The sequence below is a fragment of the Pipistrellus kuhlii genome, unplaced genomic scaffold (genome assembly GCF_014108245.1).
Source record: "Pipistrellus kuhlii isolate mPipKuh1 unplaced genomic scaffold, mPipKuh1.p scaffold_m20_p_11, whole genome shotgun sequence".
In the NCBI taxonomy this organism is placed as follows: Eukaryota; Metazoa; Chordata; class Mammalia; order Chiroptera; family Vespertilionidae; genus Pipistrellus; species Pipistrellus kuhlii.
In genome coordinates, this window is record NW_023425416.1 from 52,411,406 (window position 1) to 52,435,947 (window position 24,542).

At 72.9% G+C, this 24,542-nt stretch overlaps 1 protein-coding gene across 1 annotated transcript in view; it reads left to right on the top strand.

Annotated features, from left to right (window-relative positions):
• Positions 1–24,542, top strand: part of PLXNB1 (plexin B1) — a 29,837-nt gene that overhangs the window by 2,523 nt on the left and 2,772 nt on the right. The window contains 34 exon segments of the mRNA XM_045579626.1: positions 2,312–2,349; positions 3,256–4,353; positions 5,023–5,205; positions 5,453–5,581; positions 5,678–5,778; positions 6,336–6,468; positions 6,694–6,850; positions 7,077–7,185; positions 7,263–7,371; positions 7,653–7,864; positions 7,866–8,328; positions 8,426–8,548; positions 8,631–8,753; positions 9,020–9,113; positions 9,205–9,374; positions 9,843–9,994; positions 10,571–10,676; positions 10,901–11,037; positions 11,298–11,474; positions 11,592–11,754; positions 12,244–12,486; positions 13,523–13,687; positions 14,649–14,797; positions 15,330–15,430; positions 15,862–16,079; positions 16,147–16,325; positions 16,424–16,490; positions 16,699–16,845; positions 18,482–18,650; positions 18,861–18,964; positions 20,643–20,727; positions 20,922–21,091; positions 21,179–21,339; positions 21,410–21,557. Coding sequence (XP_045435582.1) covers positions 3,262–4,353; positions 5,023–5,205; positions 5,453–5,581; positions 5,678–5,778; positions 6,336–6,468; positions 6,694–6,850; positions 7,077–7,185; positions 7,263–7,371; positions 7,653–7,864; positions 7,866–8,328; positions 8,426–8,548; positions 8,631–8,753; positions 9,020–9,113; positions 9,205–9,374; positions 9,843–9,994; positions 10,571–10,676; positions 10,901–11,037; positions 11,298–11,474; positions 11,592–11,754; positions 12,244–12,486; positions 13,523–13,687; positions 14,649–14,797; positions 15,330–15,430; positions 15,862–16,079; positions 16,147–16,325; positions 16,424–16,490; positions 16,699–16,845; positions 18,482–18,650; positions 18,861–18,964; positions 20,643–20,727; positions 20,922–21,091; positions 21,179–21,339; positions 21,410–21,557 — 6,039 coding nt within the window. The 5' untranslated portion in view covers positions 2,312–2,349; positions 3,256–3,261.

Consider the following 24,542-nt stretch of genomic DNA (forward strand, 5'->3'; position numbering starts at 1 on the left):
CTGTCCAGGGTGCGGGAGCCGCAGGGAGGACAGGGCCTTGGCTGGAGCCACTGATGCCAGGCAGGTGCCACGTCATGTGTCACGGCCAGAGCAGAGCTGCCCAGCCCCCTGGGGTGCGGGGCGCAGCAGCCCGGTGGGCTGGGGACGGGGTCCCCAGGAACGCGGGCTGGGGGTGGGGTACTCCAGGCGGAGGATCAGCCGTGGGCGGGCAGGGAGGAGGGTAGGGCCTGCGGGTCAGGCGGGCATGGGATGGGGAGGCTGGGCTGGAGGTTCGACTTCCTCACAGGCCCAGGTGCCCCAGAGACGGGGTGGGGGGCCGGGAGAGGGATGGGGGAATCGGCTTGGAGAGCCTGCGCTGTGGCCTGTGGCAGAGGGGCCGTGCCCAGCGAGGAGGAGGAGGAGGAGGAGGAGGAGGAGGAGGAGGAGGAATCGCCACTCCCTGTTCCCGCCCCGGCTCCCGCGGTCACGGGGCAGGCCACCCGGTGCAGGCCGGGGTCAGCGATGGTGCGGCCGCCTTTCCAGAGGGTTAGCCGCAGCCTCAGCCTGCTCCTCGGGCGGCCTGGGGCTGTCCGACCCGCCCTCCCCCCCCCCTCCCCGGGCCACCCCACTGGGCTCTGGTATTCGGGAGTGTCCCAGGGCTGCTCCCGGCTGGAGAGCCTTGGCACAGACTGAGCAAATGTTTGTCCGAGAACCAGGGGGGCGCTGGTCTCACTGGACCCTCTGCCCCGGGCACGGCCCCGGGCGGGAGGGGCGGGCAGAGCGGCCCTGCCATCAGGCACACCCTGTCCTGCGGCAGGCGCTCCCCGCGCCCTGGAGACCAGTGGGGGCTCCTGGGAAGCTCTCCGCCGGTCCGGCTCCGGCTCCGGCTCCGGCTCCGGCTCCGGGCAGGGGCTCACGCTCGCCCCGCGCCCCTCCCGCCCCCTCGGGCGAACAGAGGAGCCTTGTTCCGTGCCCATAGAGCAGCCCTGTTCTCTCACTCAAAATGGAAACCCCCAGCGATTTCGGGAGCCGTGCCCGGCCGGGCTGTGGCCTCGGCCCCACAGGCCGCTGGACCCTCCCCCGCTGGGGCCTCTGCCCAGCCCCACTCGCTCCGGCGGCCTCGGCGACACCCAGGGCCTTGCGGGGAGGAGCTGGCCTGGGCAGAGCCTGGCAGCTGGGTGGCAGGAGGGGCTGGGCAGCGAGGCCCGGGCACAGGAAGTGGGCGAGTGTCTCACGGCTGCGGTGCGCGGCCTGTCCTGGCCGGGGGCCACCGGGCCGGGACGATGGTGTTGCCATGGCTTCCTGGTCCTCGCAGGCCGTAGCTGGGGCCTCTGAGGAGAGGAGGGGTCTGTGCGCAGAGCAGGCACCAAGGTTTGGGAGCTCCGGGGATGGGGGCACAGCGGGGTCTTATTCTAGGCAGTGGTCGGCGAACTCATTCGTCCACAGAGCCAAATACCAACAGCACGACGACTGGAATTTCTTTGGAGAGCCACATTTTTTAAGCTTAAACTTCTTCTAACACCACTTCTTCAACATAGACTCACCCAGGCCGTGGTGTTTTGTGGGAGAGCCACACTCAAGGGGCCAAAGAGCCGCATGTGGCTCACCAGCCGCGGTTTGCCGACCACAGTTCTAGGACATCCATCCGCCCGCCCCCTCCCTTCTCCACACCCGGTCCTGGCCCGGCTTTGACCTGCCGGAGGAAATGGCAGGAGCTGGCCTGGCCTGCGGCCCTGGGCCCAGTGCCTGGCCTGTGGGGTGTCTGGATGTGAGCACGCCTTCGGTATGTGCCTGTGACATGTGCCTGTGAGGGGCGACCTGTGTGTTTGCGTGTGTCGGGAGCTTGTCTCCGTGTGGATGTGCCTCGGTGCAGGTGGCTCTGTGAGGGTGGTGTGTCTGCCTGGGTGTCTGTGTGTCCAGATGGCGTCTGCAGGCATCTGTGTGTGTGAGCACGCATGTGCTTGTTGGTGTGTGTGAGCATGTGTCTGCCTGTGATGGTGGCGGTGCGGCCGGGGCAGCCCGGTGCCCGGACGGTGGCGTGTGCCCGGAGCGGGAGGGAGCCTGCCAGGAAGGGAGCGGGGCGGCGGGGGCCGGGCCGGGCCGGGTCCCACGGGGCCTGCCAGCCGCGGGCTCCCTCCTCTCGCCCTTTCCCAGGCCCCAGGGCTCCGGTTCCACCGCCCCCTCCCTGTGTGGGCGCTGAGGAGGCGTCCCCTGTGGAATGCGGTGGTGGCCGCGGGCCAGGCTGGGCCCAGCTCCACCGGCAGGCCGGGCCGAGAAGGGTGCCTGGTGCTGCCTCCACATGCCTGGCTCACGCGCTGCCTTCTCCCGGCAGGTCATGCTGTTGTCTGCTGCCCCAGCCGGCCCCGCCAGGTGAGCCTGACCGCCCGCCGTGTCCTGATCGCCCCCAGGCATCCTAACCTCTCCCCCACCCCCCGTCCTGACCTCCCCCAGGCATCCTGACCCCCCCCATGTCCTGACCTCCCCCCAGGCGTCCTGACTGCCCCCCAGGCATCCTGACACCCCCCCCCCCCCCGTGTCCTGACCTCCCCCAGGCATCCTGACCCCCGCCCCATGTCCTGACCTCCCCCCAGGCATCCTGACCCCCGCCCCATGTCCTGACCTCCCCCCAGGCGTCCTGACCTCCCCCGGGCGTCCGGGAGAGGCGGGATTCCCACCTCTATTCCGGGTTCTGCAGGACGGCCCCGCCGTTCACGCCTCCTCCCCTCGGCCCTGACCCCCTCCTCTCTCCAGCCCTTTGGTTCTGTGCTCACTGCCTCCTGGACTCCTGCCTGAAAGCCCTGCCCCCTCTGCCCCCGCTCCCCTCCCCCCCACTCCTGCTCCCCTTCCCCCAGCTCCTGCTCCCCGCTTCCCCTCCCTCTCCCCTGCGCCCGCCCCCCTCCCCCTGCTCCTGCCCCCCCCTCCCGCCCTGCCCTAACATGCCAGTGGCCCAGGGGCGGCTCCCTCCCTCCTGCTGCCCAGGAACTGCTGGCTGGGCAGAGGGCCCGCCCTCCTTGGGCTCTGGTTCCTCCTTCCCATCCCTGCTCCCTCCTGCCCCTTCCGGCTGTGTCCCCGGATGGTGGTGACCAGGGCGGGCGGTGAGGGGGTGGGGCAAGGTCTCCCTCCGAGAGGGCAGTGCTTGCGGGAACCGGGCAGTTGGGAGGTCCCAGGAAGGACATGCCCAGGCCTGTGTGTGGCCTGGGCTCCGCCTGGACCACGTGCCTCTGCTCGCCCTGCCCCTCCCCGGTGGCCACTGAGCCCGCCCCGCCTCCCCCCCAGGTGACCATGCCGGCCCTCGGCCCCGCCCTCCTCCAGGCACTCTGGGCCGGGTGGGCCCTGGCCCTGCAGCCCCCGGCCCCGGAGGCCTTCGCGCCCAACGGCTCGCAGCTGCAGCACCTGGCCCGGGACCCCGCCTCCGGCACCATCTACCTGGGCGCCACCAACTTCCTGTTCCAGCTGAGCCCCGCGCTGCAGCTGGAGGCCGCCGTGCCCACCGGCCCCGTGCTGGACAGCAGGGACTGCCTGCCGCCGGTGGTGCCCGAGGAGTGCCCGCAGGCCCGGCCCACCGACAACCCCAACCAGCTGCTGCTGGTGGGCCCCGGGGCGCTGGTGGTGTGCGGGAGCGTGCACCAGGGCGTGTGCGAGCAGCGGGGCCTGGGGCAGCTCGGGCGGCTGCTGCTGCGGCCGGAGCGGCCGGGCGACACCCAGTACGTGGCCGCCAACGACCCCGAGGTCAGCACGGTGGGGCTGGTGGCCCAGGGCCCCGCCGGCGAGCCCCTCCTGTTTGTGGGCCGGGGGTACACCAGCCGGGGCGTGGGGGGCGGCATCCCGCCCATCACCACCCGCGCCCTGCGGCCGCCGGACCCCCAGGCCGCCTTCTCCTACGAGGAGACGGCCAAGCTGGCCGTGGGCCGCCTGTCCGAGTTCAGCCACCACTTCGTGGGCGCCTTCGGGCGCGGGGCCAGCGCCTACTTCCTGTTCCTGCGGCGGGACCTGCAGGCCCAGGCCCGCGCCTTCCGGGCCTACGTGTCCCGCGTGTGCCTGCAGGACCTGCACTACTACTCGTACGTGGAGCTGCCGCTGGCCTGCGGGGCCGGCCGCCACGGGCTGCTGCGGGCTGCCGCCCTGGCCGCCGGGGGCCAGGTGCTCTTCGCCGCCTTCTCCTCGGCCGCGCCCCCCGCCGCCGGCCGGCCCCCCGTGGCCGCGGCCGGGGCGGCGGGCGGCTCTGCCCTCTGCGCCTTCGCCCTGGACGACGTGGACCGGCTGGCCAACCGCACGCGGGACGCCTGCTACACCCGGGAGGGCCGCGCGGAGGACGGGGCCGAGGTGGCCTACATCGAGTACGACGTCAACTCGGACTGCGCGCAGCTGCCCGTGGTGAGCCGTGGCGGCCACGGCCACGGCCACGGCCACGCAGCCCGAGCGGGAAGCTGGGGGTGTTGCTTCCTTTGTATCTGGGTGGGGGGGGACCTCATGGCGTTCGGGGGGACGGGGAGGGGAGGGGTTGAGCTGGGCACCGAAGGGACTGCGTTTGGGTGGGTGATGGAGAGGGTGTTTGGGGCCCTGGGGGATGCGGGACCGCCGCCCAGAATGGGGTGGGGACTGGGTCCTGTTGGGATAGTTTTTTGAGCAAGAGGGCAGGTGAGGGCGAGGCTTGTCCGGCTCTAGCTCAGGATTCAGAGAGGGAAGAGGTGCCCAGAGCGGACTGGGGACCGTGCAGGCTGCGCGGGCCTTTGGAAACGTGGTCCAGGAGAGGCCAAGCTCACACACCTGGAAGCAGCGGCTCCCAGGCCAGGGGTGGGCGAAGGTGGGCCCAGAGGGGTGGGCGTCCACCAAAGAGGAAGGCGCTGCTGGAGACCGGCCGGGCAGCGGGGGGTACGCCGGGCAGGCGGGCTGAGTGCCCTTACCGGCTGTGGGCGATGTCAGCGAGGCTGGCGCAGAGCCTGGGGCTGGGGAAGGCAGTGGGCGGAGCCGGGGAAGGCAGGGGGCGGGGCCGGGGCGGGCGGGGCGGGGTTCCGGAGGGCTCACGGGCCCCCTGCCCCGCAGGACACGCTGGATGCATATCCCTGTGGCTCCGACCACACGCCCAGCCCCATGGCCAGCCGTGTCCCCCTGGAAGCCCAGCCGGTGCTGGAGTGGCCGGGGGTCCAGCTCACGGCGGTGGCGGTGACCGTGGAGGACGGCCACACCATCGCGTTCCTGGGGGACAGTCAGGGGCAGCTGCACAGGGTGAGTCTGCCCTGAGGGCTGGAGGGCTGGGCTGCCCGTGACCCCTGAGGCCGGGACAGGGCATGGGGACACGACCCCAGCCCCAGGCTCCCCTTCCGAGGGCTGGGCCGTGTCTGACTGCGACCCCCACCCCTCCGGCCCCCCTCCGGCCCCAGGGCTGGTGGGCAGACCTGCGCTGCCTGCCAGTTGCTTCCTGCGGGCAGAGGGGGGCCCGGCCTGTGGCACGGACTGTGGTTTCCGATCTCAGGTGCTCCTGGGCCCGGGCGGCAACGGGCACCCGTACTCCACCCAGAGCATCCAGCCGGGCTCCCCTGTGAGCAGGGACCTCACCTTCGACGGGGCCTCTGAGCACCTGTATGTCATGACCCAGAGCATCGTGAGTGCTGCGGGCGCTGGGGCCGGGACGGGGGGGGGGGGGGGGGGGGGGGACACCTGCTGGGATCGCCGGCCTCAACCCTCTGCGCCGTCCCAGCTCCTCCGGGTCCCGGTGGCCGCCTGTGCTCAGCACCCGGACTGTGCCTCTTGCCTCGCTCACAGGGACCCGTACTGCGGGTGGTGCGTGCTCCTGGGCAGGTGGGTGCTGCACGGGCCCCTGACCTCTCCCCAGCCCCAGCCCTAACCCAGCCTCCTCCCCTCCCCTCCATGCTCCTGCAGTTATAATTGCCTGTCCAGGCCCTGGCTGGTATGGTGCAGTAGATAGAGCGTTGGCCTGCGGACTGAAGGGTCCTGGGTTCGATTCTGGCCAAGGGCATGTGCCCAGGCTGCGGGCTCCATCCCCACGAGGGGGTGTGCAGGAGGCAGCCTATCCATGATTCTCTCTCATGGTTGATGTTTCTGTCTCTCCCTCTCCCTCCCCCTCTGAAACCAATACGAACGTGTTTAAAATGATGATAATAACAACAGCCCTCTCCAGGGTTCCTGGTCCTTGGCTCTTGTCTCTCAACCCCCGCCTTCTGCCTGCCCCAACCCCCGACTCCGTCCTCCGCCCGGGATCAGGGCCTGGCCAGGCACCCCCAGCCCGGTGTCCCGGCCCCGCGGAGGGTACTGCCCGGTGTCCTCGGGCCGAAGGTGTCCCTACCCCGTGAGCGCCCCCGCCTGGCGGTCCCGGGGGACACTGGTCGCTCCCGCAGGTGCAGCCGCCGGGCGGAGTGCTCACGGGGCCAGGGCCCAGCCCGGTGGCTGTGGAGCTTCGGGCCGGAGCCGGGCTGTCTGCAGGTGGCAGCCGTGAGCCCCGCCAGCATCAGCCGGGAGGAGAGGAGGGAGGTGAGTGAGCGGGGCCGGGGAGGGCCCTGGTGGTGGGTCCGCACCGTGGCTGTGGGTGTCAGACGTGCTGAGTGCCCGTGGCCGGCGCAGGCCACGTCTCGGGCCTTGCTTCCGCTGACGGTTACTGGCCGGGCCCGAGGGTGCCCGTGAGAGCTGGGCTGGTCCCACTGGAGTCTGCCGGGCGGGTACAAGCCCGGATCTGCTGCCCATGGCCTCTCTCGGCAGGTTTTCCTGTCGGTGCCTGACCTGCCCGCCCTGTGGCCGGGGGAGTCCTACTCCTGCCACTTTGGGGAGTTCCAGAGCCCGGCCCTGCCCGCCCCGTCGGGGGTGAGGTGCCCCTCCCCAGGCCCGAGTGGGGCCCCAGCGCTGCCGAGAGGAGCCGGTGGGTGAGAGAGGGGGCCGGCCCCCCAGCCCTGCCTGCCTGCCTGCTCCCGGGGGTGTGGGTGGGCCCTGAGTCCCCCCACGAGTCCCCAACCCCCAAAGTGCCCATTTTATTCCCAGTGGGCTCTGTCTCCCGACCCGGCGTGCCTTCCCACCCTGTGGTCTCTGGGCGCTGGGCGGGGCCTGGAAACCCTGCCCCCTCCTCAGCGGGCCCTCCCCCATTGCAGACCACGTGTCCGTGAGCGTGGAGCTCAGGTTGGGCGCGGTCCTGATTGCCAAGGCTGCCCTCTCCTTCTACGACTGCGTGGCCATCACCGAGCTGCACCCGTCTGCGCCGTGAGTCCCTCCCTGACCCCCAGGCCCGCCGCCCGCGCCCACGCCCGCGCCCTGTGCCCACGGCTGTGTCTGTGCAGGTGCCAGGCCTGCGTGCGCAGCCGCTGGGGGTGTAACTGGTGCGTCTGGCAGCACCTGTGTACGCACAGGACCGCGTGTGACTCCGGGCCCCTGGTGGCCAGCCAGCAGGTGAGCGTGACTCGGGCGGGGCCCTGCAGGGTCGGATGCCCGGGTAAGCGCTGCTCCACGGCCCGCCCTGCCCGCCCGCCCCGTGGGCCGCTCCCGCGGGAGGGGCATCGGCAGCTGAGAGGCAGCGAGGCCTGGCCCCTCGGCACAGACCCCGGAGCCGCCCTCCAATGGAGAGTTAACGGGCTGTTTGTTTTCTCTTCCCCTTGGTCTCCTCCTCCTCACACATCCTCTCCTGCCTGCTGCCTGCTGCCTGCTGCGGGGCCCTCCTCTGCCTCCCCCAGAGCCCCCCGCTCTCCCCGGCCCCTCCCGCAAAGGATGCCCCCACCCCCTCCCCCTCCCCCTCCCCCTCCCCCTCCCCCACGACCGCCATCACCCCTGCCCCTGACACCCAGCCCGCGGAGCCCTCCTCAGCCCCCTCCTCGGCTGCAGCCTCAGAGACCCCACCTGGGACCGGGCCCTCCGCGCTCAGCACCGGGGGGCCGTGGGGGGGGCCCCAGCCCCACACCGGCCTCGGCCACCCCTCTGCACGAGGGCCCCCTCCCTCCCAGCCCCCTGGACGGACCTGGAACCACCGTCCCCGCTGTCACTGACGCCGAGCCCACGGCCACCCCCACGGACCTGGCGGCCCCCCAGCCAGCGCCCTCGGACACGGCCCCCGCCAGCCCCGGCCCCGGCGCCCTCCCCCCCGCGGGGCCCCCGGACCGGCCGCCCAGCGCCGCTCCCGCCACCCCCTTCCCAGGGGCGGCCGGCGCCACCGAGCCCGGCCTGGACTGGCTCCCGAGAGAAGGCGGCCCGCGGCCCGAGGCGGCCGAGTGGCCGGGGGGTGACCCGCCCGCCTTCTCCACTTCCAGCCTCCTCTCAGGCGACGGGGACTCGGCCGAGCTCGAGGGCCCGCCCGCCCCCCTCCTGCTGTCCGGCCTGGACTACCAGCTGGACGGCCCCGGGCCCTGGGAGCCGGTGAGGCCGCCGGGCGGGGCCGGGGGACGGGGAGGCCCGGCCTCTGTGCGGGGAGGCCCGGCGTGGGCTCCATGCCTGCCTGGCTCGGTGCCCGCAGGACGAGGGGAGCTGGGGGGCCGGCGCCTGCCCCTGTGTGGACAGCGTCCAGGGCTCTGAGCTGCTGCCGGTCCACGTGGAGCGACAGGTTCGGCTGCTGGGCAGGAACCTGCGCCTCCTCCAGGTGAGGGCCCTGGCGGTGGGGGGCCGGCTGCTGGCAGGCTCACGGGGGCTCAGGCCCGCCCCTGACGCTGCCCGCGCCCCAGGACGGCCCCGGCCACAGCGAGTGTGTGATGGAGCTCGAGGGCCGAGAGGTGGCGGTGCCGGCCCAGGTGCAGTGCCAGCTGCCTCCGGACACGCGGTGCCACGTCACCTGCCAGCAGCACCAGGTGCGCACCTCGCCCAGCCCAGCCCCGCTCGGACCCTGCCCCCCTCTCTGACCCCTGACCCTGTGTTCCATGGGGCCCTGTGCCCCCGTGGAGTCCCTGCACCCCGACTCTGATCTCTGGCTTGGGGGTCTCACAAGGGGTCAGGTTGGTCCTTTCTCTGACGTGGAACCCAGGGCCTCCCACCCATTGCCCTCACAGCAGAGGCACTGCCCCTGCCCCCGGCTGCCTCCCAGCCCTGCTCTGACCCTGCCCTCCTGACCCCGCAGCTCAGCTACGAGGCTCTGCAGCCAGCGCTCCGGGTGGGGCTGTTTCTGCGCCGAGCCGGCCGCCTGCGCGTGGACAGCGCCAGCGGGCTGCACCGTGAGCGGGGGCGGCGGGCGGCGGGGCTGCGGGGGGGAGGGGGAAAGGGGGGCCCGGGCTCCCCATGCCCCTCACCCGCCTCTGCCCCCAGTGCTGCTGTACGACTGCTCAGTGGGACGCGGGGACTGCAGCCTCTGCCAGACGGCCGCACCCCGGTTCGGCTGCGTGTGGTGCCAGGGGCCGCAGCGGTGCGTGGCCCGGGAGGCCTGCGGCGCGGCCGGGGCCGTGGCCACCCAGTGCCCCGCGCCCCGCATCCACTCGGTGCGTGGAAGCCGCCGCCTGGGAGGGAGGGGCGCGGGGGAGGGGCCGCCCGGGAGGGAGGGGCGCGGGGGAGGGGCCGCCCGGGAGGGAGGGGCGCGGGGGAGGGGCCGCCGGGGAGGAAGGGGCGCGGGGGAGGGGCCGCCTGGGAGGGAGGGGCGCGGGGGAGGGGCCGCCCGGGAGGGAGGGGCGCGGGGGAGGGGCCGCCGGGGAGGGAGGGGCGCGGGGGAGGGGCCGCCCGGGAGGGAGGGGCGCGGGGGAGGGGCCGCCCGGGAGGGAGGGACGCGGGGGGTGGTCCCAGGCCCGGGGGTCCCGGGCGCGGGGGACCCCAGGCGCGGGGGGTCCTGGCCGCGGAGGGTCAGGTCTGCCTAGGGTCCCGGGTGCGGAGGGTCCCGGCCGCCAAGGGTCCCGGGCGCGGAGGGCGCTGTGCCGGTCCCCCGGGGGCGGTGTGAGCGGTCCCTGTCCCGGCAGGTGGAGCCGCTGAGCGGGCCGGTGGACGGGGGCACTCGCGTCACCATCAGGGGCTCCAACCTGGGCCAGCGCGTGCGGGACGTGCAGGACACGGTGCGCGTGGCCGGGCTGCCCTGCGCCGTGGACGCGCGGGAGTACGCGGTGTCCAGCAGGTGAGCGGGCGGCTTCGGGCTCAGGGCCGCCCCTCCCCTCCCGGGGCGCCCCTGCCTCTCCCCTGCACCCCTGCCCGGCTCAGGGCTGGGGCTGCGGCCGGGCGCCGTGGTCACTCATCGCCAGGCCTGGCCCAGCGCTGCCAGCATTCGGCAGGCGCACCGTGCCCAGCCCGGCCCCCGCCTGACCCTGTGACCCCAGGAAGCTGGTGGATCCCCGGATTGCAGAGCCTCCAGGAGGCCCCCTGGGGTCCCCTCCAACGCGGAGGGTTCCCATCCACCCCGGGAGGGCGGGGCAGGAGGCAGCCCTGGGCGTGGCCTGGCCCCGGCCCGCCCGGTGCCCCCCGGCCGCCCTGTGCCCATGGCCCGCCCTGTGCCCCCGGCCCGCCCGGTGCCCCCGCCCGCCCGGTGCCCACGGCCCGCCCGGTGCCCCCGGCCCGCCCGGTGCCCCCGGCCCGCCCTGTGCCCCCGGCCCGCCCTGTGCCCCCGGCCCGCCCGGTGCCCCCGGCCGCCCGGTGCCCCCGGCCCGCCCGGTGCCCCCGGCCCGCCCGGTGCCCACGGCCCGCCCGGTGCCCACAGCCTCGTGTGTGTGACGGAGGCCAGCGGGGAGGAAGTGACCGGCCCTGTGACCGTGGAAGTCCCCGGAAGAGGACGAGGGGTCTCGGAGCTCGACTTTGCCTACCAGGTGCCTGGCTGCTGAGGGGCCACCGCCTCTGCTGGCCCCGCCCACCCCCCATGCCGGCCCCGCCCACCTCCCCGCTGGCCCCGCCCACCCCTCCAGTGGCTCCTCCCAGCCCTCGGGTTTCTGGGCTCTGCGGGCTTTTGTGTCTCTTGGGATCCGGCCTCCCTGTCTGCGGCCTGATCGCCTGTCCCACCGTCCATCCGTCTGTCCGTCCATCCGTCCCGCAGGACCCGAAGGTGCACTCCCTGTTCCCGGCCCGAGGCCCCAGAGCGGGGGGCACCCGCCTCACGCTGCGCGGCGCCCGGCTGCTGACCGGGCGGCCCCAGGACCTCCGCGTGGTGGTCGGAGAGCAGCCGTGTCCGCTGTGAGAGCGGCGGAGGGCGCTGGGCGGTCCGCTCCGGGGAGGGCTCAGCAGGGCGGGGCGCTGAGGGTCCGTGGGTCCCCCCTTCCCGGCCCCCCTCCCGGCCCCCCCTTCCCGGAACCAGACCCCCCTTCCCGGCCCCACTTCCCGGCCCCCCCTTCCCGGGTCCCCCCTTCCCGGCCCCCCTCCCGGCCCCCCCTTCCCGGATCCAGACCCCCCTTCCCGGCCCGGCCGCCGGCCCACCGCCTCCCGCCTCCTCCCAGGCTCCCGGGGCCGCAGGCGGGGCAGCTGCGCTGTGAGACCGGCCCGCACCCCGCGCCCGCCGCGCTGCCCGTGGCCGTGTGGTTCGGGGCGGCAGAGCGGAGGCTGCCGCACGGCGGGTTCGAGTACACGGCCAACCCCAACGTCACGGCCGCCGGCCCGGCCCGGAGCTTCCTCAGGTGCCGCTGCCGGGCTGGAGCCAGGAGGCGGGGCGGGGGCGGCCCCCAGGGGCGCTGCGGGGGCGGGACCCGCTGTGCCGGGAAGCCGGCCCCAGACCGCGGCGGCTCCTCTTGCAGCGGAGGACGGGAGATCCGGGTCCGAGGCCAGAACCTGGACGTGGTCCAGACGCCGAGGATCCGCGTGACGCTGCCACCGGGCGGGGGCCTGGGGCGCAGGCGCCGCGTGGTCCCCGAGACACCGTGCCCCCCCGGAGCCCCCTGCAGCGGCCAAGGCCTTCAGGTAGGACACCCCATCCCCACCCCATCCCTACCTCCACCCCCACCCCCATCCCACCCCATCCCCACCCCACCCCTCCCCCCTCCCCAACCCCACCCTCTACCCCATCCCCACTCCCATCCCACCCCAGGACAGCCGTGGGGTGGGCACTACCTTTGCAGGGCCCCTGACCCTCCCCCCGTCCCCCCGCCCCCCCCCCCCCGCCCCCTGACCCTCCCCCCGCCCCCTGACCCTCCCCCGCCCCCTGACCCTCCCCCCGTCCCCCTGACCCTCCCCCCGTCCCCCGACCCTCCCCCCGTCCCCCGACCCTCCCCCCGCCCCCGACCCTCCCCCCGCCCTCCGACCCTCCCCCGCCCCCCGACCCTCCCCCCTCCCCCCGACCCTCCCCCACCCCCCTGACCCTCCCCCGCCCCCTGACCCTCCCCCCCCGCCCCCTGACCCTCCCCCCGCCCCCCGTCCCGCCCCCCCCCCTGACCCTCCCCCCGCCCCCAGGTGGAGGAGCCGTGCCGTGTGAACTCCTCCCGGCTGGTCACCTGCCCCACGCCCGCCCTGCCGGGGCCGCCACCCGAGCGCTGGGTGCGGGTGGAGTTCGTCCTGGACAACCTGGTCTTCGACTTCGCCGCGCTGAGCCCTACCCCCTTCTCCTACGAGGCCGACCCCACCCTGCGGCCCCTGCACCCCGAGGACCCCACCGCGCCCTTCCGCCACAAGCCGGGCAGCGTGCTGTCCGTGGAGGTGCCTGCTCGGCGTGGCTGTGGCCCCGCGGGGGGGGGGGGGGGGGGGGGGCCGGACAGCGTGGTCGTGGCCGTGGCCCCGGGGGGAGCCAGCGTGGCCGTGGCCGTGGCCCCGGGGCGGGGCGGACAGCGTGGTTGTGGCACCATGGGGGTCAGCGTGGCCGTGGCTGTGGCCGTGGCCGTGGGGGGTAGGGGGCGTGGGCAGAGGGCGCGGGCTGCAGGGCAAGGCCGGTGGCGGCCCTAGCTCCGCCCTTGGTGCAGCGAGGGCCCAGGGGCTGGCGGTGGACCCAGGCCTGGGGCACCTGGCAGGGCTGATCACCTGGCAGGGCCTGGTGCGCTGGTAGGGCCCGGCGTGCCCATGGCTGGCCTCTGGGTGAGGAGGCGGGAGGGAGAGACGGGCAGGGCAGGGGTTCGGCGGGGCTGGCCGTTGAAGACGCCCCGGGACATGGCCTCACGCACGGGGACGGGGACGGGGATGGGGACGGGGACGGGGACGGGGTGAAGGCACGGGGACGGGGACGGGGACGGGGACGGGGACGGGGTGAAGGCACGGGGACGGGGACGGGGACGGGGACGGGGTGAAGGCACGGGGACGGGGTGAAGGCACGGGGACGGGGACGGGGTGAAGGCATGAGGATGGGGACGGGGACGGGGACGGGGTGAAGGCACGGGGACGGGGTGAAGGCACGGGGACGGGGACGGGTGAAGGCACGGGGACGGGGACGGGGACGGGGTGAAGGCACGGGGACGGGGTGAAGGCACGGGGACGGGGTGAAGGCACGGGGACGGGGACGGGGTGAAGGCACGGGGACGGGGTGAAGGCACGGGGACGGGGTGAAGGCACGGGGACGGGGACGGGGACGGGGTGAAGGCACGGGGATGGGGACGGGGACGGGGTGAAGGCACGGGGACGGGGACGGGGACGGGGTGAAGGCACGGGGACGGGGCCCGCCCTCCCTGGTCGGGGGAGGGTCTGAGGGGCCCCAGCTCGCCCGGGGGAGCTCCCAGCAGCCGCTCAGGGACGGACGGCCTTGCAGGGGGAGAATCTGGACCTGGCCATGTCCAAGGAGGAGGTGGTGGCCACGATCGGGGCGGGCGTCTGCGTGGTGAAGACACTGACCCGGCACCACCTGTACTGCGAGCCCCCCGCGGAGCAGCCCCCGGCCCTGGGCACGGCGCCTGACGCACTGCCCGAGTTCATGGTAGGCGGGCGGCCCGGCAGGGGGGGGGGGGCCGGGGCAGGGGGGGCCGGGGCGGGAGAGGAGGGGGCCCCGGGCGGCGGGGGGGGGTCCGGGGCGGGAGAGGAGGGGGCCCCGGGCGGCAGGGGGGGGCCCCCGGGCGGGAGAGGAGGGGGCCCGGGCGGCGGGGGGGGGGGGCCCCGGGCGGCGGGGGGGGGGTTTGGGGCGGGAGAGGAGGGGGCCCCGGGCGGCGGCGGGGGGGGGTCCGGGCGGGAGAGGAGGGGGCCCCGGGCGGCGGGGGGGGTTTGGGGCGGGAGAGGAGGGGGCCCCGGGCGGCGGGGGGGGGTTTTGGGGCGGGAGAGGAGGGGGCCCCGGGCGGCGGGGGGGGGGTCCGGGCGGGAGAGGAGGGGGCCCCGGGCGGCGGGGGGGGGGCCCCCGGGCGGGAGAGGAGGGGGCCCCGGGCGGCGGGGGGGTTTGGGGCGGGAGAGGAGGGGGCCCCGGGCGGCGGGGGGGGGGGTTGGGCGGGAGAGGAGGGGGCCCCGGTCGGCGGGGGGGGGTTTGGGGCGGGAGAGGAGGGGGCCCCGGGCGGCGGGGGGGGTTTGGGGCGGGAGAGGAGGGGGCCCCGGGCGGCGGGGGGGGGGGGGGTCCGGGGCGGGAGAGGAGGGGGCCCCGGGCGGCGGGGGGGGGGGGGTCCGGGGCGGGAGGAGGGGGGGGCCCCGGGCGGCGGGGGGGGGGGGGTCCGGGGCGGGAGAGGAGGGGGCCCCGGGCGGCGGGGGGGGGGGGGGTCCGGGGCGGGGAGAGGAGGGGCCCCGGGCGGCGGGGGGGGGGGGTCCGGGGCGGGAGAGGAGGGGGCCCCGAGGCGGCCGGGGGGGGGGGGTGTCCGGGGCGGGAGAGGAGGGGGCCCCGGGCGGCGGAGGGGTCGGGGGGGGTGGGGGCGGGAGAGGAGGGGGCCCCCTCGCCCGCAGGCTCACGGCCGCTCCCGCAGGTGCAGATGGGGAACCTGCGCTTCGCGCTGGGCCGGGTGCAGTACGACGGCGAGGGCCCCGCGGCCTCCCCGCTGGCCGCCCGGGTGGGCCTGGGCGTGGGCGCCTCGCTCCTGGCTCTGGGCGTCAGCGTCGTGGTCCTCGTGTACCGGTGGGTGCCGGCGTGGTGCGGACGGGCAAGACCGGGCGACATCTTCCTCTGGGCGCCGGGAGGGAGGGGTCAGCCTGGGGGCCGGCGGCCACTGCTGGGCGCTGCGGTCAGGGCCGGCCTCGCGCCGGCACCTTTCCGCCGGTGTGAAAGCTTGGTGATCGGTTTGGGAGGGAGGGAGGGAGGGAGGGAGGGAGGGAGGGAGGGAGGGAGGAGGGAGGGAGGGGCATCCGTTAGTTCCACTTACTGAAGAATTCCCTGGCTGGTTCTTGTACGTGCCCTGACCGGGATCCAACGGCAACCTTGCTCTAACCATGGGACCACCCGGCCTGGGCCCCGATAAACCTTTACTCACGAGAGCAGGCCCCTGCTGACCCCGGTGCTGGGCTGGACGGGCAGAGGCAGGTCTGACCTGCCTGGGACGAGCGGCTGCCTTGTCCAGGGCCAGGCCTCGGCGCGGTGGGCATGGCCGGGGCAGGCCGGCCCAGCGGGGGCTCCAGCCTCCTCTAGCCTTTCCCGTCCCGGTGCCGAGCAGGAGGAAGAGCAAGCAGGCCCTGCGGGACTACAAGAAGGTGCAGATCCAGCTGGAGAACCTGGAGAGCAGCGTGCGGGACCGCTGCAAGAAGGAGTTCACGGGTGAGGCCACGGGGGCCGCCATGCTGGTCCCGCCATCCCGCCCGGCCGCCCCGCCCCCGCCCCCGCCCCCGTCACCCGAGGGAGCCCTCCTCTCCCACCCCGGCCGCCCCCCCCCGCCCCCACCCCCGTCACCTGGAGGACTCCTCCTCTCCCACCCCCCCACCCCCCCACCCCCGCCCCCGTCACCCGGGGGACCCCTCCTCTCCCACCCCGGCCGCCCCCCCCCTGCCCCCACCCCCGTCACCCGGGGGACCCCTCCTCTCCCGCCCTGGCCGCCCCCGCCCCCCGCCCCCGTCACCCGCCCCCATCACCCGGGGGAGCCCTCCTCTCCCGCCCCGGCCGCCCCGCCCCCGCCCCCGCCCCCGTCACCCGGGGGACCCCTCCCCCCCCCCCCCCCCCGCCGCGCGCCAGACCGGCCCCCCCGCCCGCAGACCTCATGACGGAGATGACGGACCTCACCAGCGACCTGCTGGGCAGCGGCATCCCCTTCCTGGACTACCAGGCGTACGCCGAGCGCGTCTTCTTCCCCGGGCACCGCGAGTCCCCGCTGCACCGCGACCTGGGGGTGCCCGAGAGCCGGCGCCCCACGGTGGAGCAGGGCCTGGGGCAGCTGTCCAACCTGCTCAACAGCAAGCTCTTCCTCACCAAGGTGCGCCCCACCCCCACTCCGTGCCCGCCCGCCCCACCCCCGGTTTCTGAGCGCCCCCCTCCCCCAGTTCATCCACACGCTGGAGAGCCAGCGCACCTTCTCCGCGCGGGACCGCGCCTACGTGGCGTCGCTGCTCACCGTGGCGCTGCACGGCAAGCTGGAGTACTTCACCGACATCCTGCGCACGCTGCTCAGCCACCTGGTGGCCCAGTACGTGGCCAAGAACCCCAAGCTGATGCTGCGCAGGTCGGTGCGGCGGGGCCTGGGGGAGCCCCGGGGAGCCGAGGGGGACCCCCGGGCCTGGGCTCTGAGCGCCTGCTGACCCGCCCGCCCTCCTGTCACAGGACGGAGAGCGTGGTGGAGAAGCTGCTCACCAACTGGATGTCCATCTGCCTCTACAGCTTCGTGCGGGTGCGGGTGCGGGTGCGGGTGCGGGGCCGAGGGGCGGGAGGGCGGCTCCAACCACGGGACCCTGGCCCCAGGCTGTCCCCTGCCCCTGCCCGTCCCCTGCCCCTGCCCGTCCCCTGCCCCTGCCCCCCCTGCGCCTGCCCATCCCCTGCCCCTGCCCGTCCCCGTCCCCTGCCCGTCCCCTGCCCCAGGGCGCTCACTGCCTCCCCAGGACGCAGTGGGGGAGCCTCTGTACATGCTCTTCCGTGGGATCAAGCACCAGGTGGACAAGGGGCCCGTGGACAGTGTGACGGGCAAAGCCAAGTACACCCTGAACGACAACCGCCTCCTGCGTGAAGACGTGGAGTACCGGCCCCTGGTGAGGGCCATGCACGCGTGTGCGTGTGCATGTGTGCGTGTGTGAGAGTGCGTGTGTGCGTGTGCACCTGGGTGTCAGTCCCGACGGCGGGCTGTGTGATTGTGTGTGTGTGTGTGTGCGTGTGCCTGTTGTCAGTCCCGATGACAGGCCGTGTGGTTGTGTGTGTGTGTGTGCGCGTGCCTGTTGTCAGTCCCGATGACAGGCCGTGTGGTTGTGTGTGTGTGTGTGCGCGCGTGCCTGTTGTCAGTCCCGATGACAGGCCGTGTGGTTGTGTGTGTGTGTGTGTGTGTGTGTGTGTGCATGTGCCTGTTGTCAGTCCCGATGACAGGCCGTGTGGTTGTGTGTGTGTGTGTGTGTGTGTGTGCGTGTGCCTGTTGTCAGTCCCGATGACAGGCCGTGTGGTTGTGTGTGTGTGTGTGTGTGTGTGCGTGTGCCTGTTGTCAGTCCCGATGACAGGCCGTGTGGTTGTGTGTGTGTGTGTGTGTGTGCGTGTGCCTGTTGTCAGTCCCGATGACAGGCTGTGTGGTTGTGTGTGTGTGTGTGTGTGTGTGTGTGCGTGTGCCTGTTGTCAGTCCCGATGACAGGCCGTGTGGTTGTGTGTGTGTGTGTGCGCGCGTCCCTGTTGTCAGTCCCGATGACAGGCTGTGTGGTTGTGTGTGTCTGTGTGTGCGTGCCTGTTGTCAGTCCCGATGACAGGCTGTGTGGTTGTGTGTGTGTGTGTGCGCGTGCCTGTTGTCAGTCCCGATGACAGGCCGTGTGGTTGTGTGTGTGTGTGTGCGCGCGTGCCTGTTGTCAGTCCCGATGACAGGCCGTGTGGTTGTGTGTGTGTGTGTGCGCGTGCCTGTTGTCAGTCCCGATGACAGGCCGTGTGTTGTGTGTTGCGGGGCACAGAACCTGCCAGGCCTCTGAGAGAGACCGTTAGCAGCTGAGCAGGATAGAGGCTGGAGGACGGGGCCTCGGGAGGTCCCAGGCTTGGGACGGGGTCGGGGCGGACAGCCAGGGTGTGTTTGCCGGCCCTGCCCAGCCCAGGCCGGCCTCCGTGCCAGCGCCTGTGTGTCTGCCGGCCTGGCCGCACCCTCCTGTCGGGGATGAGCTGTGCCCGCCGGGCGGGAGCCCCCGGCAGACCTGCCTGCAGCGCCCTCGGCTCTGCTTCCGTCGGGACCCACACAGTTCCTTTGGGAAAAGCCCATTTGGGCTTCGCTGACCTGCTCGTCCATTAGGCTGTGGGGGGGGGTGCCCATCCCTCGGTGCCTCAGCCTGACCCCTGAGCCCCGAGCCCCGGTCACTGGTGTTTTTTAATGAGTTTGTGTTGATGTCAGAGAGGAAGGGAGAGATGGAATATCCGTGGTGAGAGGGAACAACCGTGGATCGGCTGCCCCCTGAGGCCCAGGGGATCGAGGCCCAGCCCGGCCTGTGCCCTGACCGGGAATCGGACCGTGACCTCCTGGTTCCTAGGTCGACTCTCCACCTCGGGCCACGGAGGCCGGGCCTCGCTCCTGTTAGGTGCCCCTCACCCACAGATGTTGGGCGTGGCGCGGGGCCGCGGGGAGGGGCCCTGAGCCTCCCATGGCCGCCCTGCCCTGCCCGCGCCTGGCCGTGCCGTGCGGCCGGACCCTGACGCCGGTGTCCCTGTCAGACCTTGAACGCGCTGCTGGCGGTGGGGCCGGGGGCGGCAGAGGCCCAGGGCGTGCCGGTGAAGGTGCTGGACTGCGACACCATCTCCCAGGCCAAGGAGAAGATGCTGGATCAGCTGTGCAAGGGCCTGCCGCTCGCCCAGAGACCCGACTCCCGCACCCTGGACGTCGGTGAGGCGGGGGGGGGGGCATGGCGGTCCCGAGCGGGCGCCGGGCCGGCCAGGCTGGGCCTGCACCTGCTGGGGGCAGAGCTGGCTGGGGCACCTCACCTGGGCGGGCACCTGCTTCTGGCTCTCGGAGGCTGGGTGGGCGGCCCCGGGAGGGCCGGGGCCCAGGAGGCAGGCCGCTCCGGGCCTGGGCCAGCCCCGCCTCCCCTTGCAGAGTGGCGGTCTGGGGTGGCCGGGCACCTCGTCCTCTCTGACGAGGACGTGACTTCCGAGGTCCAGGGTCTGTGGAGGCGCCTGAACACTCTGCAGCATTACAAGGTGTGTGTGTGGGGCGGGGGGGGGGGGGCTGGAGGAGGGCCTGGGGGGCTGGAGGAGGGGCTGGGGGGCTGGAGGAGGGCCTGGGGGGCTGGAGGAGGGGCTGGGGGGCTGGAGGAGGGACTGGGGGCTGGAGGAGGGACTGGGGGGCTGGAGGAGGGTCTGGGGGGGCTGGAGGAAGGTCTGAGGGGGCTGGAGGAGGGCCTGGGGGGCTGAAGGAGGGTCTGGGGGCTGGAGGAGGGCCTGGGGGGCTGGAGGAGGTCTGGGGGGGCTGGAGGAGGGTCTGGGGGGGCTGGAGGAGGGTCTGGGGGGCTGGAGGAGGCCTGGGGGGCTGGAGGAGGTCTGGGGGGCTGGAGGAGGGCTGGGGGGGCTGGAGGAGGGACTGGGGGGGCTGGAGGAGGTCTGGGGGGGCTGGAGGGGGGACTGGGGGCTGGAGGAGGGCCTGGGGGGGGCTGGAGGAGGGACTGGGGGCTGGAGGAGGGACTGGGGGCTGGAGGAGGCCTGGGGGGGCTGGAGGAGGGCCTGGGGGGGGCTGGAGGAGGGGGCTGGGGGGCTGGAGGAGGGTCTGGGGGCTGGAGGAGGGTATGGGGGCTGGAGGAGGGGCTGGGGGGCTGGAGGAGGGCTGGGGGGCTGGAGGAAGGTCTGAGGGGGCTGGAGGAGGGCCTGGGGGCTGGAGGAGGTCTGGGGGGGCTGGAGGAGGGACTGGGGGCTGGAGGAGGGACTGGGGGCTGGAGGAGGCCTGGGGGGGGGCTGGAGGAGGGCCTGGGGGGGCTGGAGGAGGGTCTGGGGGCTGGAGGAGGGTATGGGGGGCTGGAGGAGGGGCTGGGGGGCTGGAGGAGGGGCTGGGGGGCTGGAGGAAGGTCTGAGGGGGCTGGAGGAGGCCTGGGGGCTGGAGGAGGTCTGGGGGGGCTGGAGGAGGGTCTGGGGGGCTGGAGGAGGGTCTGGGGGGGCTGGAGGAGGGTCTGGGGGGCTTGAGGAGGGCCTGGGGGGCTGGAGGAGGTCTGGGGGGCTGGAGGAGGGGCTGGGGGGCTGGAGGAGGGACTGGGGGGGCTGGAGGAGGTCTGGGGGGCTGGAGGAGGGCCTGGGGGGGCTGGAGGAGGTCTGGGGGGCTGGAGGAGGGCCTGGGGGCTGGAGGAGGGCCTGGGGGGGGGCTGGAGGAGGCCTGGGGGGGGCTGGAGGAGGGTCTGGGGGCTGGAGGAGGGACTGGGGGCTGGAGGAGGGTCTGGGGGGCTGGAGGAGGGCCTGGGGGCTGGAGGAGGGTATGGGGGGCTGGAGGAGGGGCTGGGGGGGCTGGAGGAGGGGCTGGGGGGCTGGAGGAGGGTCTGGGGGGCTGGAGGAGGGTATGGGGGGCTGGAGGAGATGGAAAGCGGGGTCGGGGGGCTGGAGAGGGTATGGGGGCTGGAGGAGGGTATGGGGGGCTGGAGGAGGGTATGGGGGCTGGAGGAGGGACTGGGGGGCTGGAGGAGGGTCTGGGGGGCTGGAGGAGGGGTTCTGGAGGTATAGGGAGGCTGGAGGAGGGGACTGGGGCTGAAGAGGGTCTGGGGGGCTGGAGGAGGGTATGGGGGCTGGAGGAGGGTATGGGGGGCTGGAGGAGGGTATGGGGGGCTGGAGGAGGGGCTGGGGGGCTGGAGGAGGGGCTGGGGGGGCGGCTGGCAGAGGGGTCACCAGCTGTGGTCAGCAGGTCCCGGATGGAGCGACGGTGGCCCTGGTCCCCTGCCTCACCAAGCACGCCCTTCGGGAAAACCAGGACTACGTCCCTGGAGAGAGTAAGTGTCCCCCGCTGCCCCGCCCCTGCACTTGCTCTGCCCGGCGGTGGCCGGTGGTGGCCGGTGGTGGCCGGCGGTGGGGAGAGGACTGACCTCAGGTGGGCCCGGGTCTGCCCCCGTCCCACCCAGCGGAGCCGCCCGGGTGTCCCGGCCCGGGGGCTGGCAGGACCCCGGCTCAGGGCGTCCTGGCACAGGGACCCCGATGCTGGAGGATGTGGACGAGGGCGGCGTCCGGCCCTGGCACCTGGTCAAGCCCAGCGAGGAGCCGGAGCCGCGGCGGCGGAGGGGCAGCCTGCGGGGCGGCGAGCGTGAGCGGGCCAAGGCCATCCCCGAGATCTACCTGACGCGCCTGCTGTCCATGAAGGTGGGCGCGCGCGCGGGCGGGCGGGCGGGGGCAGCCCGCGGGCCGGAGCCCGGCCCTCGCTGACCGCCGCCCCCGGCCCGCCCCCAGGGCACCCTGCAGACCTTCGTGGACGACCTGTTCCAGGCGATCCTCGGCGCCGGCCGGCCCGCCCCGCTGGCCGTCAAGTACTTCTTCGACCTGCTGGACGAGCAGGCTGCGCAGCACGGCATCTCCGACCAGGACACCGTGCACATCTGGAAGACCAACAGGTGGGCAGCGGCGGGCGCGGGCCCCGTCCGCCCCGCAGCCCCGCTCACACCGCGCCCGCCCCGCCCGCAGCCTGCCGCTGAGGTTCTGGATCAACATCATCAAAAACCCGCAGTTTGTGTTCGACGTGCAGACCTCAGACAACATGGACGCCGTGCTGCTGGTCATCGCACAGACCTTCATGGACGCCTGCACCCTGGCGGACCACAAGCTGGGCCGGGTGAGCGGTCAGGGACGGGGGCCGTGGTGGGGCGGGTGGGACACGCACACAGATCCCAGGCCCTCCGTGCACACAGATCCCAGGCTCCCTGTGCACACAGATCCCAGGCCCTCCATGCACACACACAGATCCCAGACCCTCCATGCACACACACAGATCCCAGGCCTTCCATGCACACAGATCCCAGGCTCCCTGTGCACACACAGATCCCAGGCCCTCCATGCACACACACAGATCCCAGGCCCTCCGTGCACACAGATCCCAGGCTCCCTGTGCACACACAGATCCCAGGCCCTCCATGCACACAGATCCCAGGCTCCCTGTGCACACAGATCCCAGGCTCCCTGTGCACACAGATCCCAGGCCCTCCATGCACACAGATCCCAGGCCCTCCCTGCACACACACAGCTCCCAGGCCCTCCTGCACACACACAGATCCCAGGCCTCCCTGTGCACACACAGATCCCAGGCTCCCTGTGCACACAGATCCCAGGCTCCCTGTGCACACAGATCCCAGGCCCTCCATGCACACACACAGATCCCAGGCCCTCCATGCACACACACAGATCCCAGGCCCTCCATGCACACACACAGATCCCAGGCCCTCCATGCACACAGATCCCAGGCTCCCTGTGCACCACACAGATCCCAGGCCCTCCCATGCACACACACAGAGTCCCAGACCCCTCCACATGCACACACGACAGATCCAAGGCCCTCCATGCACACAGATCCCAGGCTCTCCTGTTGCACAACAGATCCCAGGCCCTTCCATGCACACACACAGTTCCCAGGCCCTCCATGCACACACACAGATCCCAGGCCCTCCATGCACACAGATCCCAGGCCCTCCATGCACACACACAGATCCCAGGCCCTCCATGCACACACACAGATCCCAGGCCCTCCATGCACACAGATCCCAGGCTCCCTGTGCACACACAGATCCCAGGCCCTCCATGCACACACACAGATCCCAGACCCTCCATGCACACACACAGATCCCAGGCCCTCCATGCACACACACAGATCCAGACCTCCATGCACACACACCTATCCCAGGCCCTCCATGCACACACACGATCCCCGGCTCCCTGTGCAACAACAGATTCCAGGCCCTCCATGCACACACACAGTTCCCAGGCCCTCCATGCACACACAGATCCCAGGGCCTCCATGCACACACACAGATCCCAGACCCTCCATGCACACACACAGATCCAGCCCTCCGTGCCACACAGATCCCAGGCCCTCCATGCACACACACAGATCCCAGGCCCTCCATGCACACACAGATCCCAGGCCCTCCATGCACACAGATCCCAGGCCCTCCATGCACACACACAGATCCCAGGCCCTCCATGCACACACACAGATCCCAGGCCCTCCATGCACACAGATCCCAGGCCCTCCATGCACACACACAGATCCCAGGCCCTCCATGCACACACACAGATCCCAGGCCCTCCATGCACCCCACCACAGATCCCCAGGCCCTCCGTTGCACACAGATCCCGGCCCTCGTGCACACAGATCCAGGCCCTCATGCACACACAGATTCCAGGCCCTCCATGCACACAAATCCCAGGCCCTCCATGCACACAGATCCCAGGCCCTCCATGCACACACAGATCCCAGGCCCTCCGTGCACACAGATCCCAGGCCCTCCGTGCACACACAGATCCCAGGCTCCCTGTGCACACACAGATCCCAGGCCCTCCATGCACACACACAGATCCCAGGCCCTCCGTGCACACACAGATCCCAGGCCCTCCGTGCACACAGATCCCAGGCCCTCCGTGCACACACAGATCCCAGGCTCCCTGTGCACACACAGATCCCAGGCCCTCCATGCACACACACAGATCCCAGGCCCTCCATGCACACACACAGATCCCAGGCCCTCCGTGCACACAGATCCCAGGCCCTCCATGCACACACACAGATCCCAGGCTCCCTGTGCACACACAGATCCCAGGCCCTCCATGCACACACACAGTTCCCAGGCCCTCCATGCACACACACAGATCCCAGGCCCTCCATGCACACAGATCCCAGGCTCCCCGTGCACACAGATCCCAGGCTCCCCGTGCACACACAGATCCCAGGCCCTCCATGCACACACACAGTTCCCAGGCCCTCCATGCACACACACAAATCCCAGGCCCTCCGTGCACACAGATCCCAGGCTTCCTGAGAACCTCAGGGAGGGGGAGGGCCACGGCAGGCCCCTGCCCCAGGCCCAGGCCAGGCTTTGTCCCCGCTTCCGGGGAAGTGGTGGGGCCTCATTCTTGAAGGATGAGCAAGGAGAAGATGAGCTGCTGACTCACGGGGTTAAGACGGGGCAGCCTGCAGGGCCTCGAGGTGAGGGCGTTGCGGGAGCAGCGGGAAGTGCAGGGCTGTCTGGTGGCACAGGGCGGGCTGTGCTGTGACCTTAGTCAGAGTCCAGAGCGTCTGGACATACAGGGCCGCCCAGCAGGCAGGGCCTCGGGGGCCGGGCTCCGTCCAGGCCTGACGGCTGCCTGTGGCCTGAGGACGATCTCTGCCTCTTGTGAAGCCGCCCGGCCTCCATGGCGCCCACGGGGGCGGCTGGGTTTCTGTTCCCGCGTCACTGCCTCCCGGTCCCAGCAAAACTGCAGATGCCTCCTGGGCAGCTCAGAACGCCAGGCATCCCCCATGGAGCAGGCGCCCATCGCCCCAGCCCAGCCTGGGCTCCTGTCCCCCTCAGGGCCCAGCGCCATCAGCCTCAGCCTCCCAGCAGCCCCGGGAGATGGCAGCTGCCGCGGGAAGGAGGCTGCGGCTGCCCCCAGAGCCCTCACGGGGGCAGAGCTGGGAGCCGCTCCCGGGGGTGGGCGAGGAGGCGGCTGCTGGTGGAAGTTGCAGGCTCTCATCTAAGAGGCTTGCTCCTGGTCCCAGCTCAGCCACGCAGGAGTGGGTTGGCCTGGGAAACCGACTTCACATCCCCGGCCAATTTTCTGATTTTAA